Source organism: Corapipo altera, unplaced genomic scaffold (genome assembly GCF_003945725.1).
Source record: "Corapipo altera isolate COAL_440 unplaced genomic scaffold, ASM394572v1 75, whole genome shotgun sequence".
Classification (NCBI taxonomy): domain Eukaryota; kingdom Metazoa; phylum Chordata; class Aves; order Passeriformes; family Pipridae; genus Corapipo; species Corapipo altera.
In genome coordinates this window covers 6,760,469-6,778,004 of record NW_020884887.1, presented here as the reverse complement: position 1 = coordinate 6,778,004, position 17,536 = coordinate 6,760,469, and the positions used below count along the sequence as shown (strand labels likewise).

The 17,536-nt window shown below is 43.0% G+C and overlaps 1 protein-coding gene across 2 annotated transcripts; it reads right to left on the bottom strand.

Moving 5' to 3' along the window:
• Positions 1-3,331: 3,331 nt before the first annotated feature.
• On the bottom strand, positions 3,332-10,023 carry CUNH5orf47 (chromosome unknown C5orf47 homolog). Of its 2 annotated transcripts, none has more exons than XM_027643723.1 (5): positions 9,763-10,023; positions 8,321-8,412; positions 6,776-6,878; positions 4,542-4,588; positions 3,332-4,175 (listed from the first exon to the last, which is right to left on the bottom strand). In XM_027643723.1, exons 1-5 carry the CDS (start codon positions 9,935-9,937, stop codon positions 4,149-4,151), a joined length of 444 nt encoding a protein of 147 aa, XP_027499524.1. In that variant the 5' UTR covers positions 9,938-10,023; the 3' UTR covers positions 3,332-4,148. The 2 variants fall into 2 exon arrangements, with proteins under 2 accessions (XP_027499524.1, XP_027499523.1); XM_027643722.1 differs by lacking the exon at positions 9,763-10,023 and adding an exon at positions 9,104-9,398.
• Positions 10,024-17,536: the final 7,513 nt, after the last annotated feature.

Genomic DNA, 17,536 nt, shown 5'->3' with positions numbered 1-17,536 from the left:
GCTCTTTTCCCCCTAAAGTAAACTTCCACTTAAGTGATAGGCTCTCCTGATACTTCAGTTTGCTGGAAAGCCCATGTTAAACCCCTCGAAGTATGGCTGCTTTGGTTTTTATGCAGATTCCTACCATCAGTTATATAAGTGCTTATGCAATAAAAATATACGTGATACACAAACCTGCTCATGTCACTGAGAATTATTTACAAGAGCTATAAATCAAAGTTTCATCCAGTTTTGCTTTATATTTAAGGACCTACTGCACACACAAAATGTCATATAAGCCCAAAGTTTGCTTTCAGCCACTTCCCCCACAAAAAAAGAAAACTAGAATTCAACTGCCTGCTGAAGGCTATTCTTTAGTCAGAGTCCATGCAAAATTGTATTAGAAGCTTTGAAGTTAAAACATGAACATTGACTACCAGAGAGGGCCCTAAAGACAAAGACATTTACTGGATGTAAATGTTCAGTGAAGACAAAGGTCACTTTATACTTTCCCAAAAATCTGACCATGTTGGAAACTCCACATCCTGTTCTCAGTTTTGCTTAAGAGTTGAAATCTTTTCGTTGAAGGAATCAGCAGGGAAATATTATTAACCTTGGTGATTGACTATGTTGTAATGGCCAAGTTCTGATAACCTCAGTGGTCATGGGATGGCAGAACCTCAGCTGTTGGGGCAGAGAAATCTGTTTCATCCCAACTCCAGAGCAGATGGGGCATGAGCAGAAGAACTGCCCAGCAAGCCAAGCCTCCAGTCTGCAGGAAACGTGGTTTTATCTGAATTGGTGGCTTTGGTCCAAATCAAGCAGGAAACAAATCCTTTTGAAAATGCCCACAAACTGGAAATTCCCAGAAAGGTCACTTCAGAAACATCCAAGCACTTCCAAAACACAATTCCCAAGTTCCCAAGCCTGTGGTTGATCAGTGACATAGTCTCTGGCAAAAGCAGCAGCATCTGCAAACACCAGCTCCACACAGTAGCTGTGGGAGCTCCCAAGCCTCTCTGGCTCCCGTGCAGCCTGGATGCTGAGGACACCCTGGGAAGCCTGCCCAAAGTCACAGCTCCATGTCAGGGAGGGCAGGAGCTCCTGCAGTCCTGCTTCAGCCAAGCCTCTTACCACTTCCAGGCATGGAAATCAGCACGGAGGTAAAGCTCCCAGGACTTTCTTGGTTTAATCTTTACAGCAGGTTGGAAGTGGTAGCCCAAGGCCACCAGCTGGAGTTTCAAGCCTAAAAGCCCTGGACAGTCCTTGGTGACAATGGACAGAGAACCCCAAGACTGAGTTGCCTGGGCTGACCTACCAAGAAGTGCTCCAGGAACCAGAGGAGCTCAGTTTGGCAAGAACTCCCCAAAGGGGATAACTTCAACCAAAATATCTGAAGCCCAGAAGATGTGCTATTTCCAGCTAAACTGTGACCAATAAATCTTTAACTAGCAGGGAAAAGGGATATAAACCCCAAAGGCCTTATTCTCCATTGCTTACCTTCATACAGAGTCATTTGTATTTATGAAACACAGGTAAGAAAGCACTTATCCAGACCAATTTTTAGACCTTGAGACAAGTGACTTACACCATTGTTTATGGATAGCAAGAATTCAGCAGCAATGCCTTCAGCTCCTCTGTGTGCCCTGGCTATTTCCTCCCCCACTCTGTACCACAAGGAACCTCCTCAGATCTCTTGGTAACTGTTCACTGAGCTGAGATGAAAAAATTTCAAACTTTTAGAATAAGCTAGAGTTTGTGTTCCTTGTAGAAAGGTAAATTATGCACTGAGAGCAAGGCAAAGACAAAGTGTGACCTCTGTATTTGCACATCTGCTTCAGTTCACACTCCAAGTGAGATTTGTTATTAAAAACTTCAGGTGACTGATCTGTGTTTTGAAGAATGTGAAGGAAAAACAATTGCTGCCCAGGAACCACAGCAGGACAGTATGATGTGACACTTTCTTTTGGTTCTGCAGTGATGATTAAGGACTTCAGAGGAGAAACAGTTGTTTTCTGAATCTCTGCTATATGATCCAGTGCCCTCAGGTTCTCTTATCTATTTCTGACTCCTTTTAACAAAGAGAGCTTAAATAAAGTTTTTCATGTATAAAACAACCTTTTTTTTTTCCTTGTCAACCATGTTACTTACTTGGACCATATAGGATATTTTAATGCTACATTACAATTACTTTTCTTTCACAGTTTACACTTCAGTGGTCACATGAATTAATAAAAGAATGCCCAGGGGTCCAGGTGGATGGGGATGGCTGGCTGGTTTGTAAAGCTTGAACTGGGTTCTTCTCCAGACCCTTTTTTCAGCAGTTTAACTGCTCTGACTGCCCTTGTTCCCAACTGCACCTTTGAAATCTGGTCACTACAGTAGAAAGCTGCATTTCATTGCACAAGTTAGAAATGGAACCTGAATCAGCATTTTGCTCCACTGCAAACAGCTGTTGTGGCCCAAAGTGATTTGAAATGTAAGAGTCCTTTCAAAGTACTGCCAGCTGAAAGCTCTTTTCAATTAATAGATCCAAACCAATTAATTATATCATCATCACTGTACAGACCTTTTTAGACTGCAAGAGGTAAATGGATAGGGATGATCTAGGGCCATATCCATCTTTTATAATTTCTTCCTTTTAAAATAATTTAGCATAGTCCCACAGACAGAGGTCTGTATTTATCCAAAGAATCTTAATGTGTTTGCTAAACTTCATTCAGAGATTCAGGTTAATGCACCTCATCTATCCTGTTAAAGTAGCAATTATGCATCTGGAAGAAAAGCTCTGTTTCCAAGGCCCCTTAAGTCTGTGCCAGTAAAAGTACCATCTGCAGCTGTGGTTTACAAGAAAAGAAACATTAGAGCAACAACTCTCCAATTTACAAACCAGGATTATAAACTAAAAACTCCCCACACAAGTATTTCATTGATAGAACTGTGGGGACAGGGAAACCATCTCATTTAGTCAAAAAAAACCCCAAAACACCGAAACCCCATGTGTGACTCCAAACATGTATTTTGAAAATACCAAAGAACTATGACATTTTTGCTCTGCCAGAAAAATGATCACATCTTGATTGAATACTTTGCCTTCTCATTTCCTTTTCCAAGCTGAAATGTCAACTATTTTAAGTAAAATCAGAATATTACTCAACCACAAATCAGAAAAGAACCTTGATGCCAGAGCTGTCCTCAAAAAGGCACATTCAGTTATACACCTTCAGTTTTACTATTAAAAAGCAGAGATGAAACCCTTCCAAATGCTTTACTGCTTAATGACACAATCACCAGCATGTTGTTAAAGCTCAGCACTCTGACATTCCAGTCTTTATATCTGTAAACACCAAGATATTTTGCCATGAGAAAACAATTCTTTTATTGAAACTAAGGATGTCTAATTGTGACAGGTGAATGTTTTATCTCGAGAGATGAAATTCATATACATAACTTTTTTTATACAGTTTTCATGTTCCATTTACACAAATTGCTGGTTTAAAAGGCTTTAACAGTCAGTCAAGAGCTCAAGTACTAAACTGCATAACACAAAAACATTATATTGTGTTATTGAAGTCAGATAGATAAACAACATCTTCTGATTATGATGATACCATTGTGTGCCTCACAGTGAACAGTAACACAGAAAACATTCACCTGGTTTCATATTCATGTATAAATGGCTGAATGAACAGAGAGGGTTATTGTGTAATATTTTAATATTAAGAAAGTCAAATTTATTCAAATCAGTAAGAAAAAAAAGTAGGGTTTTATCATGTGTGGAGTTCTGCCTTACTGAATTTGTGTTTGTTTATTATTCTGACAAGCTACAAAAATAAAAGATATAGAGACAACACTAAATGTGTATCTTTTCTTTTGCAAGAAAACTGTCACAATATTATGCTCATTAAAAAGCTTTTGAAAAATAATAGCTCAGTGAAACACTAGACTTAATGGTTTGAAATAAATATCTTGCAACAGAGCTGTTTAAGCCACTGTAAAAACAAACCTCTGAAACAGCAGAAGCACAAAAACCAACCAAACAACAGAGAACCTGTGTTCACTGAAGTCACTTGAAGACTCACCACTGACTTCAGGAAGAACTAGATCAAAATAAGAGCTTTCACTACTTTTACATTTCCTTTTCAACTGAATCTTCCTTTATTTTCTTGCTACACCCAGCCAAAGATGGACTCCTCCTGGGGAAAAAAGTGACAGAAGTGAAGTGGTGCATTCCCTTCAATAGAAAAAAAGTCTCTATTTAAAGTGTGTCAAATAAAGAATATTCAGATTGCTCAGATTTTACTTTAGGATTTAGCACAATAATAGGACAAAATCCATCTCCCCCCCTTGGCAAAGCATACAGTCCTTCCTGTGAGGATGGAGCTGTTCTAGTCCCCAAAAAAACCTTGAAAAAAAAAATTGAGTTCAACGTCAATAATACTTAATTTTCTAACTGGCAATTATTATTATAACATTAAACAAGATCAATGCATCTCTTTTAATATCAATTTATTTCTTTTAGTATTTAAGCTTGCTTGGCAGTTAATGGACTGTATACATACCCTGTCCAGGTATGCCCCATTCTGTGAAGTTTGGTTCATACCAGAGCCTGTGGGAGAACATTATGTGGAGGTAAATCATCATTTTCAGTCACATTGAATCTAATCTTAATTGCAACATTCCGAGGGGTAAATAGGGAGCATTAGAATTCAAGTAGACTTTTTTTTTTTGTCCTCAAGAAAACCATTTATATAGACAGTAAAATGCAACATTAATTTCCAAGCATTATTAATCCAGTAAAAAAAAAAGATAAAAATGAACCCACTTTATTCAAATGTGTTGATCCATATCTAAATGTCTGCTCGTATGATTCCATTTGCTTCTTGATTAATGAAAAATTCAGATCAATAGGAGAACTATCTCCTAGATTTGATGTTGTGCAAAATCTGCTAATTAGAAAGAAGTTATTAGACTTGATGCTTTTCACCTAAATAGGGCTTAATAGTAGATTCTCAGCTGAAGCTCCAGGAAAAGGAGATACAATTACAATTACAATTACAATTAAGGACAGAGTAAGTGGAGAGGGGAAAGGGTTGGTTGGGGGGTTTTTTTAAGTCACTGGAAATTATCTATAAAGAAAATGCTCTCCCTCGAAAAAGAAATGAATGTCTGAGAAGGGAACAGGCCCTGTCCATAAATACAAGCTTAAGCAGCACATTTTGTATCCATAACAAACAGAGAAACCATTATGGTAAGATGGTAAATCCACCCAGGATGTCATATATAAGCAGAATTTTGGTTTGGATTTTTTTTTTTACAATAATTTGAAATGTTTGAGGCAATAACCCGTTGAAGATTTCTCCTCCTTTTTCCTGGTCCCTTGTTCTCCTTTTTCTTGACAGCAAACAAACAAAAATCCAGGAAGATTTTTTTTTTTTAAATTCACTATCCTACATATCCATAGATGTGTGTGTCTTACATATATGTCTTTGTCCAACATATACATTCATAGCTGTGCACAAACACTTCTGCAATGATCTAAGCTGTAGGAGAAAGCATGTGGAACAGTTTCCATACCAGGAGAGATTTTAGTAGACTGGGACTTCTTAGCATAGAAATATGACAGAGGCCAATGGAATCTCAACTGATATAAAGAATATGAATAGCACATAATGAACACCCAGCATGTCATAATTCCAGAATTAATCAGGAATAGGTTTTAAAGCCAACAAAAGAAATGCTTTTCCACATAATGCAGAATATTTGCAAAATAAATGCAGAATACATTGTCGAAGTACTGTGGAATTTCTTCACCTGTTCCAACAACATCCACTGTGGATTGCAGGGGACATTCACTGGGGTAGAGATTTCTGTTCTGAACCAGAATTGCACTTCTTTTGTTCTCATGAAGAAAATTTTTGAGGGAATATTTTCTTGTCACCTACATGGAAATCTAATCTAACATTTTACAAGATAAGATACTGGCAGAAATTGGCCTACATTTTGGGATATACCCTAACTCCATGTGGAAAACTTCCATCAACACAAACGCAAGCAAAGCAGAAGTGTTGTGGGTGAACATGTCATTTTGTAACTTGCCTGGTAACTCTTCATGGATTAGCATATTCTTTTTCCTAAAAATTCATCAGACTGTGAGGCCAGAAATTCCAATTCCATTTGTAAGCATACACTGTATTATCTTAAATTGTGCAGCAACTACAATGTCTATAATTGAAGCTGGCTCAATGCACAGCACCAGTTTTAATTCCCAAGTCATTTTCTAGTAATGAAGCAGCTGAATTCAGTGCACAGTGTGAGAACATGTTCGATGGTTATGTTAAATTGTGTTACAGCAGCCTTTGGGGAGCATCTCATTTATTTATTGTCTGTATGAAACCAACTGCTATTTTCCTACGTGGAAAAATAAATTGTTATTCACACAAGTAGTGCCTTGGACCAATCTGTGAATAAGTTCAGTTACACATTTCACAAGTTCAGTAAAACTTGCAGATGTTTTATGTTCATGTCTTTAATGTCAGATTGCAGCAAACACTTCCACCATCCTTCCTCCAAATTAATGCATAAAAGACCCTCAATGAAACATAAGGGGCTTTTCAAATAAGGCTGGAAGTGTCTAAAGTATGCAATGAATTCCGTTTGTGAGTTGTAAAACCTACTACCCAAAACAAAGAGCTGAATGGAAATGGACCTTAAACCTTGGGATCTTGAGTCAAACCAGTTGTATTAATAATTTGTTTTTTCTAGTAAAATAAAACACTATCAGTTTATTTCCTACCTTCTCCATCCAGCTGACTGCAGGCCAACAGTCGACTTCTGAACCTTTCATTTTCTTCAAGCATTCTCAAAATGACTTTCCAGACCTTATGCCAGACTTTGGACTGAAGGATAAAATGTGAAGCATATAAAAAGTTTGCATTAAAACATCTATTGGGCAGAACTTTAAATTCTACACAATGACTATGAAGCCCAGCTGTTGTTTTTTTGTTTTGTTGTTGAGGATTAGGAAGGAGGAGAAGTGAAGTACGGTTACATATGTGGAATACTGGAAGAATTGCCTCTATGTATAAGTTAAAGCCATAAATTCCTCCACAAATCTCCACATGAGATCTCCTCCTCCTTTCTTGCCTAGAACTCTGTGTTTATCCAGGACTTGTGAAGTACCCTTCTAGATAAGTAAAGCTTAGGAAAATGTGTGTAGAGCCATTAAGCTCTCTTCAAAGCCATCCAAAATGGTGGGAAAAATAAGATTGTTTATTTTTCCAGGAGCAAAACCTTTCCCATGTGATCCCTCAACAGCAGCATAACTCAGGCCCCATGCTCAGCTTCCAGAATGGTGTTGCTTATTTCATATCAAATCCATATTAATCTGTTTTATAGATGTTGATAACCTTTATTTTAGAGGCATAAAGCTCTGTCTGTAGTCGGCACATTTCAAACTTGTGCATTGAAAAGATTAAATTGGAACCATTGATAAAGGCACCCAGACAGAGGTGGCCTAACAAACAGAAATAGCTGTTGATACACTGAAGTTTGAACTTTTGCTGGATCCCATTTGTGAACCTAGTTTAAAGATAATTCCTTTCTTGTGGACATTTATTGCTAAAACATATCACATATTCCTCATTCTTTTTGAAGACTATTTGATGTACCAGCAGAGTGATATTCTAGGATGTTATTAGCTGTTCCTCTGCAGTCAGTAGCATTTTACTGTTTTCAAATCAAGTATCAATGACATCACTCTATTCCAGTCTGGCTGATTACTTGTACTTCACACATTACAAAATCTCATAACAAGTTACTGTTTAATAAATGTCCCTTTCAAAATTTCAAGCATCTGAAAAACTAATGAACAGGAACAGAAATACACCTGTGAAGCAGAAAGCAATTTTGCATTGCTACAAGGATGGTGTTAATACCTCTGATTCCTGCCTTCGCTTATTTGTAACCTGTGGGAATTCTTTGTTTAAAACATGAGAGGAAGAAGAGCTGCAGAGCTTTTTCCTGCTGGGTTTCACCCACAAGGTGTGCAGTGCCCTGGCCCAAATCCAGCAAAGCATTTCAGCACAGGCTTTAAGTCAACAGCATACTCTCATTTTTCAAGGTAAGCACACACTTAAGTGCTTTATTGAATAAGAGCCAGGATTTTAAAGCCTCCAGAGAGGGAAAATAATACCATTTTTTCTTTTCTGTAAGTAAGGATTTCAGTAACAGGCTACCAATTCCATCTTTTAATCTCCCTCATGCTCTCTCACACACAGAACAAGCAGGAAGCAGTTTTCTCAAATGCCAAGGCAACTAATTCAGCTCCCCCATTTTATACCTTTTTCTTCTTTCGTTTTATGACTTTATCAACATGTTTTGAAGGGATGGGAAAGTCAAAGGTGTGAGCCTTAGCTTTAGCCTCTTGGTCACCTAGAAAGAGAAATCAGAAAGCATTTTTTAAGTACTTACAATATATTCCTAAGGAAGTGGTTGATCACTGGAAGTGTTCAAGGCCAGGTTGGATGCAGCTCTGAGCAACCTGGTCTAGTGAAAGGTGTCCCTGCCCATGGCAAGGGTTTGGAATGAGATGATTTTTATGGTCCCTTTCAAACTCAAACCATTCTGTGATTGTACATTCTTATTAAATTTTTCACCAATGTTAAGTTTAACACCCAGTCTGACTGTGCTGGGCACATTAAATTACAGAATCACAAAATACTTGAGGTTGGAAAAGACCTCTAAGATCATCTAGTCCAAGCTTTGATCAAACACCACTTTGTCACCCAGACCAGAGCACTAAGTGCCACATCCAATCATTCCTTGAACATCTCCAGGGATGGGGACTCCACCACCTCCCTGGGCAGCCCCTTCCAATGCCTGACAGCCCTTTCAATGAAGAAATTCCTCCTGATGTCCAACCTGAACATCCCCTGCACAGCTTGAGGCAGTCCCACTATTGCTGATACAGACAATAAGACAATGCTTGAGCCACCTCCACCCCTCAGAGAGCGAGGGGAGCCCCGGTGGGACAATATCCAAAGCCCACCCCTGGGAAAGGAGTTCCCGACACACGGGGGGCACAGCCCTGTGCTGTGCCGGGCCCGGGATCTCTGATACCTACCGGGGGGGCGGCTGCTGGGTCTCCCCGCACGGCAGCTCCCCGGGCCGGGGCTGGGCTCGTCCTGCGGCTCCGGGGCGGCCCTCGGGCTCCTGGCCGAGCCTGGGGGACTCTGCCCGGAGCCGCGCCGGGAGCCCCGGCCCAGGCGGATCACGGAGCCGCAGCGGTGCGAGCCGAAGCTGTTCACATACACGAGGGGCACGGGAGGGCGGCTGCGGCGGCCGCGCTCCATCTGCGGCGGGGGCGGCCAGGGGGCCGGGGCTGAGGGGAGCCGGGGTCTGAGGGTCCGTGACGGGAACCGGGGCTGAGGGTGGTGAGGGGAGTTGGGGGCTGAGGGGAGCCGGGGGGTCGGTGAGGGGAGCCGGGGCTGGGGGAGTGGGTGTCCCTCCTCCTCCGACCAGCGCTAGGGTTTAGCACATAGTGCTGCTGCCCGAAGCCATGTATTGATACATTTCATGCAAGATATTGATGTATTCCTGCCAGTGACAGGCGGACTCCGGGCTGAGGGTTGGTTGGTGCATTGTTGGTCTCTACAGCAGAGGAACCAGCGGCACCTCCTTGGTGCGGGTGCTGCCGCAGATCCTGCACTGATAGAGTGAATTTCACCCCAGACAGTCCACCTGCTCCAGCCGCTTGCTGAACAGTAATGAAATATTAAATACCTGTTGTTGTGTTGTCCTTCAGGCAGCAGCAGCTGTGCAACACCGAGAGGACGCCCGACGTGGTCAGCCCACCAATGCAGGTGCTCGGCAGAGAGGTGTCCCACTGCAGCAGTGGGGTTTTGCTGGATGGACAGTGACAACTGGATTTCTGAAACCACTTAAAAGCACAAGTCATAGATTGGTTTGGGTCGGAAAAGATTTAAAGATCATTTCGTTCCAATCCCCTGCCCTGGGCAGGGACACCTTCCACTATCCCAGGTTGCTCCAAGTCCCATCCAACCTGGCCTTGAACACTTTCAGGGATGGGGCAGCCACAGCTTCCCTGGGCAACCTGTGCCAGGGCCTCCCCACTCTCACAGCAAAGAATTTACATCAAGTCCCACTTACATTTTCTTTGACACTGAAATACTGCTCTGGATTATTTCCCAGAGTTTCAGCACCCTTGGCTGCCCGAAGGAGGGGCAGCATTGCGAATTAGAAACAATAAATTCTATGAAAACGCTTTTTTTCTAATTGTTGTAAGAGCACCAGCAATATGAATGGTGCTGACAATGTGTCACCCTTGGGAATGGATCCAAAGGGACCACGAGGCAAACTGAGGTCCTTTCCAGACTTCGAGGAGGCTGAGGGTCCCTGTGTGTGTCCAGGAAGGGCAGGGGAGCTGGGGAAGGGTCTGGAAAGTCAGTCCTATGAGGAGCAGCTGAGGGAGCTGGGGGGGGCTCAGCCTGGAGAAAAGGAGGCTCAGAGGAGACCTTCTCACTCGCTACAACTCCCTGACAGGAGGGGGGAGCCAGATGAGAGTCGGGCTCTGCTCCCAGGGAACAAGGGAAGCAGAAAAGAGGACAACAGGAGACTGCCTCAAGCTGTGCCAGGGGAGGTTCAGGTTGGACATCAGGAGGAATTTCTTCCTGGAAAGGGCTGTCAAGCATTGGGAGGGGCTGCCCAGGGAGGCGGTGGAGTCCCCATCCTCGGAGGTGTTCAAGGAACGTGGCACTCAGTGCTCTGGGCGGGGTGACAAGGTGAGGATCGGTCACAGGTTGGACTCGATGATCTCGGAGGTGTTTTGCTGCTCCAGTGATTCCCAGATCCCTTGTTCCCGGCCGGCGGGTGCAGTGCGGGCGGGCCCCGCCAGGTGGCGGCCGCTCCCACGGAACCCGCCGCTGTCCCGGTCCCGCAGCTCCGGGCCGGGAAAAATCCCAGGGCACCGTCCTGCCAAGTATCCCTGGATTCCCAGCTATTGTACACACTGTCATAAAAAGGCATGTTGTGTATGCAGCTGGAAAAGAGAAAAAACAACTCGCAGAGGCACGGCCTGACAGTTCGCCTGAGTAATTTGTTATTTCCCAATTATAAAAGGGCATCTCCTGCAGGCTCCAAAGGGTACAGACTAAAAAGGAGGTTAGAGATATGACACAGCCTTGAGATCAACTGTCAGGAGCATTGAGATCAACTGTGACCTCAAATATCAACTATGACCTCCTATATTAGGGAAAAGTTCTTCCCCAGAGGGTGGTTGGGCACTGAACAGGCTCCCCAGGGCAGTGGTCACGGCACCAAGGCTGACAGAGCTCAAGGAGTGTTTGGACAACACTCTCAGGCACATGGTGGGATTGTTGGGGTGTCCTGTGCAGGGTCAGGGGTTGGACTTCAAAGATCTCTGTGAGTCCCCTCCAACTCTGGATATTCTATGCTTCTATAGTTCTCAACTCCACCCCTCCCCAATCCCAAAACTCCCTCCGTCTCTGCAAAGACCTGCACTAACCAACTGTCCCAGTGAGGTGGCAGCCAGCAAGTTCAATTTGGGGGTATTAAACCCAGAGAGAAGCAACCCAAAACCTTCATTAAAAACCAGTCCTGGTGTACAGACTTCCCCAAGTCCTTCACTCACACAGCCCTGGCCAAGAAATCCCTCCTTTAGCTGAAATACAACCCAGTTCACACCACAACCCCCCACTGAATACTCACACATAAACCAGACCAGCCCCATATTCATTCCTTGACTGTCCCCACACTGTGCAGGGACACTTGCTGCTTTATCTTCCCGGGCAGGAGCTGCCTTTGCCAGCTGGCAGGATGCTTCCTTCCTCCGGCCTCGTCAGGGCATCACAGCTGCCAAATCAGTGGTTTTCTCAGCACCTGTATTTATAGAATATGCTTCCACCCTGCTAATGCAAACACACGTGCCTCGTGTGGCACATTTTGTCCACTTTTCCCAACAGCACATTGCCAGGACTTTGATCTCAAATGCAAATTCAGCTCAGATCCCTTTTAGGATCTGTTGCTACTCAGAAAAATCAACGTCACCTAAAATCTATCTGCAGATCTGTCAAGTTCAGCTATTTTAACTGCACGCTGCTCTTCATCCACCTTTCCACACGTGTGAATTGACTACCAGCTGGCCACTATCTCTCTATTTATCACTGAACAAACATCTCAGCTTTTCACCACAGCTGCAACTGTCTAGTTAAAAATAGCTCAGATTCCAGCTTTCAGTCTGCACCTCATCGAGTTTGTTTTGTATTCCAATGTCAGCTCCTCCAGCTCAGAACTTACGTTGGTTCCTGAATTCCATTGTTTCAGTTTTACTTTGGCCAAGTATGTGCCTTCATCTGTGAACCCTTACAAAGGTTTCAAAATGAGGCAGGTTTTGGTGGTAGCAAACATACAGCTCATGCTAAGGAGAAGGACGAAAGGAGCTGATGGGATATTGCTGCACACACAGTCAGTGATTCCCTGAATAAACCCCATCCTTCTGCTGCTGGTAGAGATTTGGGTTTCTCTGAGGATTCTTTGCAATGGAATTCAACAAAGTACTCACATGATTCAACATAATTCATAAAATCAGGGAATGGTTTGGGTTGGAAGGGACCTTAAAGCCCATCCAGTTCCAACCCCCTGCCATGGGCAGGGACACCTTCCACTATCCCAGGTTGCTCCAACCCCTGTCCAGCCTGGCCTTGAACACTCCCAGGGATGGGGCAGCCACAGCTTCTCTGGACAGCCTGTGTCAGAGCCTCACCACCCTCACAGGGAAGAATTTCTTCCATACATCTAACCTGAATTTACCCTAAAATTCAATATAACTCAGGCAAGGCCAATTGCTCATTAACTGTTACATTATCTTGATCAACTGCAAAAATGAATACATGTGAAATAGGAATCTAGCACTGTGAACAGGGATTTTCACATGAAAAGTGTGCTTATTCTGACAACAGCTACACTCAAACCTTGTTAATTATACCCTCAGCAGTAGCACAAATAATTATTCTATCACCTTCATTTTCACAGAGTATTTAATAAGAGTCACTGGCGTGAGGTATTTCATTAGAATGTGGTTACTTTACAGAAGACACTGGGGACCATTTATTAGTGTAACCAGGAATCATTATAAAAACAAAAGTCACCACTTCTGGTAAGTCAAAGTAATGCATTTGCCTTCAGATTCTGCTTACTTGTAGAATTTCACCATTTACCCTGGCTCTCAGTTAATGGTGTGAGCAATGACTGGGCAGCAGAGAGAGAAAATGGCCAACTGCCCTTGGAATGCACCTGGATTTCATAGCAATGAACCTGCACATCTCCAACTGCTTTACAAACCATACACATGGGAATCACTTCCTCCACACCATTCCTATGGAGAAGCCTATTTTCCCATCTCTTCATACTGTGTATAATATTATTTAGCAGACTGTAAACTAAGTTTGTTACATAAAAGCCTGAGCCTCCCCTTGAGAGATTTCCAAATCACTGAGAAGATCCATGGGCTTTATAATCAAAACCCAAGTCAATGAAACCAAAACCCTTGGCTTAGAAGAATTTCATGTTACAATATTTAAATAGAGCCAATTGGAAATTAAACTATGGGGAAAACTCAAAAAGACAAAACAAGCCCTGAAATAACACCAGAAGTGAACAGCCTGATTTCCAGGAAAGGTTTGTAGTCAAGTGGATAAAGCAAAAAGCAGGAAAGGATTTCAGTTGCTCTGATTTCATTTTCCCACATAAATGTGCAAGTTATCGGTATTAAGGGATGACATCCTTTGTTTCCAAATCAGAGACAGGAAAACTTTACCATATTTTAGGCTGCAGAGACTATGAAATTAAATATTAAAAGTTACTCCTGCTATTCTGGGGAATGAGCAGTCAGACTCTGTGTAAACACACGGCTGAGAAAGTTCAGTGACAAGGTGGGGATCGGTCACAGGCTGGACTCAATGACCTTGCAGGTCTTTTCCAATCTCAGTTCTGTGATTCTCAGCAGTGAGGCCTCTCTGTGATAGCACTGGGGCCTTTGCAGAACTCAGATACTGAACATTCCCTGCCTCCATACCCGCAGGGATCAGGATGTTGCCAGAAAAGGAACTTGAGCAGGGCTCCTGTCTCCATGGATTGCTCACTCTGCAGAGAAAATTGAAGCAGTCACTGCTTTGTTCTGCCATCACATTCTCCCAAAGACACCCCCTCCTGTAAAAGCAATGCTTGAGCAAATTTTCTTGCCACTGACTGAAGAGCTGAGTTGATTTTGCCAGTGTATACAGAGCAACATCTGCCTGTGCACAGCTGGCCCGCTGAAGCAAAGCTGGGGGCTACTGCCTGCTGCTTAGTGATGAGAATTCCTCAAAAACCTAAGAAATTGCATTTAAGTCACTGACAGAAAATTCAGAAACGCTTGGCATGAGCATCCTCCAACCCAAACCAGCACTGGGCATGAGCTTAAAGCCACAAGCACTGTCTTGCAAAGCGACACTCCTAAATGGACAACTTAATGCACAGCAAGGCCTAAACAATCCCTGAGCAAACTGATCCTGGTCCATGAGTCAGCAGCACTGTCAGATGGTGATTTACAGTGAGCAAACACTTTTTCAAGCCTTGGCTTGGAGAAGGCTGGCAGAGACTTCTTTTTTCTTTAAATGCACTGCCCTACTAGTGCATTGCTACCCTTCCACAGATTTCAGATCTGGGCTGATATGAAGGCACACAGTGTGTGTCCACTGCATCTACTCCATCACTCTGCCATTTAAAAACTGTGTTCTTCAATCCCATGAAAAGCAAATCAATTCAACCTGCTACAGTTCTGGAATAAAAAAATACCACATAGCTGAGAGCAATAAAACTAAGTCAATTTTAAACATTAAGAATAATGGAAACCCAAAAATGTGTCCTCAGAGTTACCCTTTACCTGCACTGTGTTCAGAGGATTTAATCTCAGCTTTCATGACTTACCAGAAATAAATTTCTGGAAGCATAGTCAAACACAGACTTTATATATTGTTATGTTTCATATATACCAGGAGTACTGAGAACTTTTGACCAGCAGATTTTGTGACAGAACCTTAAGAGAACATGGTCTCCCAAGCTCCATAAACAAGGTGACTGAGAAAGCTTCCCTTAGTGATAGATATATTCAAATAAATCAACATTTAGTATCAAATTGTCTCTCTGACAAGCTCTACAAGAAGTCAGGAAATTATAGTTCCTGTGTCATGAAAACAGGTGATATCTGATGGCATCCATCAGAGCATCAGGATTCAGGAAGACTTTCAGTGATGTATTCAGAGCACTGATTCACCCCCTTCAGTTTCTATGACTGCATAGACAGCTGTGAGTATATTCTTATCCCACAGGCTGTTTTTCATACTGACAGACTGAATCAGCTTATTTTACACAGAGGAAGAGATGTCAGTGTTTTTCCTCATCTATCCTTTCTGAGGCTATTACTTGTCCTAGATTTCCTGTAACCAGGCACTGTGCATTTTGGGCTGGGGCTGAGTGAATAAACAGCAGCTGGAGAATCTGGACTGGCAGAAGAAACTGTCCAGCAACAACCTGACAGCTCAGAGACTGTCTGGAAGATACACCTCAGCCTTTAAATCAGCACGAGATGGGTTATATCCACCTCCAACCAATGTGGAATGTGGCAGCTCATTTAGTGCAAGGAGCACCGGGGAGAGCTGGCAGTGACTGTGCTGGGGCAGCTTCTGCTGAAAGGAAAGAGCTGGGATTCCATACCGTAGAAATACTGGAATTTCACCCAGCAGGCCAACCTCCATCTTCTGGAGTCTGCCTGTACCATTTATTTATAGCTTCAGGACACACTGGAACCCAAAAGGGATTTGTTACGTCATCTGTCCTAGAAAGTTACTTCCCAGCAATTCAGAATCAGCAAAGGCCATCATGTGATCACTACCAACAGTGATCATTTGGAGTTTTGAATGCTCCAGAGCTTTGGCATTTCACCTTACTGAGTTGAATGTTTTAGATTCTGCCTATATAAGAAAATTTCATTTATTAAACATTCACAAAGTATTTTGCAATCTTCAGAACAAAAGAATTTTAGACTGAATATGCACATCCTCAGCTGTAAATCAGATACTGGATCCTGATAAACACTTCTAAGTTTACAGCACTTTGAACTGAAATCAGCCAGGGAGTGCCTTGTTTGTGAAGGACATTGCTGATTCCACCACCATGGCATCCAAAGACTTAAACCCTCCATATTCCAGGACCAAATTTCAAGTCTATCATACTTGTTAGAAAACATCAGACAAGCCTCTGGTAAGCACCATTTGCACTGGAAAACAATGTCAGGAATTTGCTAACACATCGGAGAGGCTGAACTGTGACTATTTCCCAACAATCCCGATGCAGAGAACAGAGGGATAACTCTTTCCAGCCAAGTCTCACTGGTCACTGCTGTCTGGTGCTGCTTGGCTGGCACAAAGGGCAGCACTGATCCAGCCTCTCTTTCTCACCCAAAGCATCCCAGCTTTTCTGTTTACACACTCTCATTTTAAGGGATTGGACGAGCCACCAGGGAAACTTTTCATTCTCATTAAAAACTAGTTTCTAAAGGCATTAGCTCCTACTTGGGAATCCTCTGAAGCCAATGGCAAGTGATGCAATCAGCCTCTGGCAGAACTAACCCATCGGAGCTGCAAGATCTGCATTTCCTGGAGCACCCACACAAAAGAATGATACTCACCATCTATTTAACATTTACACCACCATTCCTTCTGTGATGGCACATGAGATTAGTGACAAAACTCTTGAATTCTTTCAGCACAGTTCCTGCTGAATATCCTTGAAGAGCAAACACATAAGGTTGTAACACTTCACAGAACTTTTCAGAATTTAAAAATTTAGATATTTTAAATTAAAAACTGAAATTAGCAAGCTCTTTAAAATGCCAGTTGTCCTCCTTCTGTTTCTATCAGATCACAACCATGAGACAATTTAAAAAGAATCCTTGTCTGTCCATGCCTTGCTGGGCTCTGCCCTGGCCCCAGTCTGGTTATCCCAGCTGCACAGTGGTTTCTGATTGATATGCTAAAGAGAATTGGGATTGTTCAGCCTGGAAAAGAGAAGGGTTCAAGGTGACCTGATTGTGGCCTTCCAGTACCTGAGGCGAGCCGACAAGGAAATTGGAGACCATTCACAAGGGCCTGGAGTGACAGGACAAGGGGGAATGGCTTCACACTGACAGAGAGTAGGGTTAGATTAGGTATTGGGAAGAAATTCTTTCCTGTGAGGATGGTGAGGCCCTGGCACAGGTTGCCCAGAGGAGCTGTGGCTGCTCCATCCCTGGAATTGTTCAAGGCCAGGTTGGACAGGGCTTGGAGCAACCTGGGATAGTGGAAGGTGTCCCTGCCCAGGGCAGGGGGTTGGAACAAGATGATCTTTAAGGTCTCCTCCAACCCAAACCATTCTGGCACTACCTGTGCCTCAGGGGTTCTCTCCTCACTGAACAGTCACCTGCCCAGTTACCTGGATCTCC

Excerpts from the sequence above, each read along its gene's own strand:
- CUNH5orf47 (XM_027643722.1), bottom strand. The coding sequence starts at position 9,332 with ATGGAGCGCGGCCGCCGCAGCCGCCCTCCCGTGCCCCTCGTGTATGTG. Across the intron at positions 8,413-9,103 it reads ACCCAGCAGCCGCCCCCCCG|GTGACCAAGAGGCTAAAGCT; the intron begins GTAGGTATCAGA and ends TTCTCTTTCTAG. Across the intron at positions 4,589-6,775 it reads CAGTCAGCTGGATGGAGAAG|GCTCTGGTATGAACCAAACT; the intron begins GTAGGAAATAAA and ends GTTCTCCCACAG.